Source organism: Meleagris gallopavo, chromosome 30 (genome assembly GCF_000146605.3).
Source record: "Meleagris gallopavo isolate NT-WF06-2002-E0010 breed Aviagen turkey brand Nicholas breeding stock chromosome 30, Turkey_5.1, whole genome shotgun sequence".
Lineage (NCBI taxonomy): Eukaryota > Metazoa > Chordata > Aves > Galliformes > Phasianidae > Meleagris > Meleagris gallopavo.
The window spans coordinates 3,143,275-3,145,919 of record NC_015040.2 but is presented as its reverse complement, the minus strand read 5'-3'; the positions used below and the strand labels follow the sequence as shown (position 1 = coordinate 3,145,919).

General features: G+C 57.2%; 1 protein-coding gene across 1 annotated transcript in view; it reads right to left on the bottom strand.

The window, feature by feature from the left end:
- Positions 1–67: 67 nt before the first annotated feature.
- Positions 68–2,645, bottom strand: part of SLC39A3 (solute carrier family 39 member 3) — a 5,606-nt gene continuing 3,028 nt past the window's right edge. The window contains exon 3 of the mRNA XM_003213269.4: positions 68–2,516. Within this exon, the coding sequence (XP_003213317.1) occupies positions 1,776–2,516 (741 nt within the window). The 3' untranslated portion in view covers positions 68–1,775. The remainder of the gene's footprint in view (positions 2,517–2,645) is intronic.

Below are 2,645 nucleotides of genomic sequence, written 5' to 3'. Positions count from 1 at the left end.
CCGGCAGCGCTACCAGCCGTTCAGGTGCCGCTCATTGCAGGGGATGAATGAGTTCCCTTCAGCATTTTCACTGCAGCTCCTCCTCCGTTCATTCACTCCGCAGCTCCCCACGATGCCGGGCGCTGCGGGGGCTTCCCAGGAACGCAAGGCATACAGTGGGGCTTTGTTGGAGGGCCTCATCCTTCCCCAATCCATACATCAGAGCATCAGTCCCACTGCAAAGCAGCCCAGGGACCCCCAGCACCCCACATCCATCCCCACTGCTGCTCGGCGAGTGGGGAAATGCCCGACTCAGCCCTGCTGAGCACTGCCTGGGAGAGGTGAAATAACACACACGGATTCACTGCATGGAGACAAATGAAATTCTCATCAGGCCCTGCTGATCTGTGTCAGCTGAGGCCTAAAATAACGCTCCCTCCCCCCCCCTTTACGCCACTCCAGGTTTTTCAAAGCAAGATTAATTGACTTCGGTGCGTCGCAGCAATTAACACGCCGAGCACCAGGCCCTGTCAGATGATCCTCATCAGCCTCCATATGCTGCAGCTGTGCCAACCGCTGCTCCAAGATGCTGCCTCGCAGTCTCACCCATCCCTCTTGCTGCTCGGCTCATTGCAGCACGGCTCAGCCTTCCCTGTGTCGTTATAATTCCATCAGCGCTTCCAGGAGCTCTGCTCTGCCTGGGGGAGCTGCTGCAGGACCGATGGCCACGGAGAATAAAAGCACAGCCCCTGCGAGAGCAGCGCACTGAGCTCCTCACCGCGAGGATGAGCAGAGTGGATCACAAGGGACCGTGATGTGCTGAGCCCTGGGGATGCAGCAAACTGCTCAGGCACAGAGAGCAGCTTTGGCTTTACCCTACAGCTCATAAACCTTTGGGGAAGAGAGATCTCTGAAAGCACCAACAAAATGGCCCTGCGCAGCCTCAGCAGTGCCAGCACAGGCAGAGCTCACCTCACTGCTGTGACTCAAACATGGGTGTCTGGCTTAAAACATCACTGCTGCGCATCGCTGCCGCCCATCTCTTGTGATCTGATGGACCCTGGGCTGCAGGAGAGCATTCAAAGGCCTTCCAGGTATTGGTGTGAGGGTTTTCAAGCAGAGCTGAGGTTTTCTATAGGGAATGCACAACACGTGGTTGAGGTGGGGGGAATGGTGCAGGGCACGGAGCCTCGTTTCTTCGTTAATCACTGGGAAAGAAAAGCTCCATTTGTGGGTCAAAACGGAGCTCGGTGCTGTGGCAGCAGTCACACCGAGCAGCCCCAGAAGGGATGTTATTTTTGGCAGCTATTACAACCAGGTTTTGCTCAAAACTAAGCTAGCAAAAGCAGCTTAGTGCAGCTGTGCCATCTGCGATCACACCTGCCTCTGCCTGCGCTTCTGTCACAGTTTCTCACCTTCTCAGAGCCTGAGCACCAGGGAAGAACCCCGCAGCCAAATGCAGTGCAGGGGCGGGGAGGAGGGGGTGGCTGTGCAGACCAACAGGGAATGAGATGTGTGCTGAGCTCCTGGGACACAGCCTCAGAACTGCAGTGTCTGCGTCCAGTAACTGCACAAGCTGCTGCACCTGCAGATCCAGCAGGCAGGGACAGGACCTTGTGGCACCTACACTGGGGCGCTGCGTTGTTCTTCATTCCCTCTGAGCACGCAGACGTTCTCCTTTGGGTCAGTACTGCAATACCAGCAGGCTGTGATGTTTGGCTTTGCTGCCGAGCTCCGGTATCCCCCTGGGTGGTGGGGATGGCTGCGTGGGGAGGAGGTGAGCTTTGCTTCCCACCTCACCACTTGAGGAAAACCAGCCCAGCCAGCACCGCGTAGCCCAGCACCAGGAAGAGGACCTTCAAGAGACGGTTGCTCTTGTCTTCCAGCTCCTTCGCCAGGATCTCAAAGAAGGTGATGAACAAGAAAGTGCCCCCGGCGACGCCTTGCAGGAGCAGAGAAGTAATGCTGCCCGCCGTGCTCTGGGTGCTCTCGATCCCCATCCCAATGCTGATGCCCAGAGGGATCATCAGGCTCACCGTCACCGCCAGCTTGGCAGCGTCCTTCAGGGGCAGCGAGGCCTTGGCCATGCTGATGCCCAAAGCCACGGCCACCAGCGTCTCGTGGATGGCAACGCCCAGGAACAAACTCAGCACCCTGCTTCCCTCCTCCTGCAAGCCCAGGGCCAGACCCTCAAAGATGGAGTGTGTGCACAAAGCGAACACCAGGCTGACCAGGCGCAGAGGGCTGGAGCGGGACAGCTCGTGGATGTTCAAACCATGGCCGTGGGAGTGACGGCCGTGCTCAGCGTACACAGTGCTGCCCCGTGATGATGCAATGAAGGGACTCTCATATTCAGAGTCGCTCCCGGCGTCCGAACCGGCGTTGAAGGTCTCTAAGTCAATAAAGGAGGGTTTTTCCTTTTGGAAGGTCAAAACGAGCTGCTCCACGAACACCGTCATGAAGAAGCCAAGCATCACAATGGTCTCAGCCACCGGGTAGTCCGTGGTCACGTTCCCCTGCTTAAGGACTTCATCAAGCTGGAACAAAGCACACAACCCCGGGAGTCAGCTGTTTTTTGCCCTCTGTAGGCACACAGAGCATCATCAGGAGGCTCTCGGGGCTTCCTACAAAAGGCCTTTTGGGAGGAAAGTCTCCAACAGGCAATA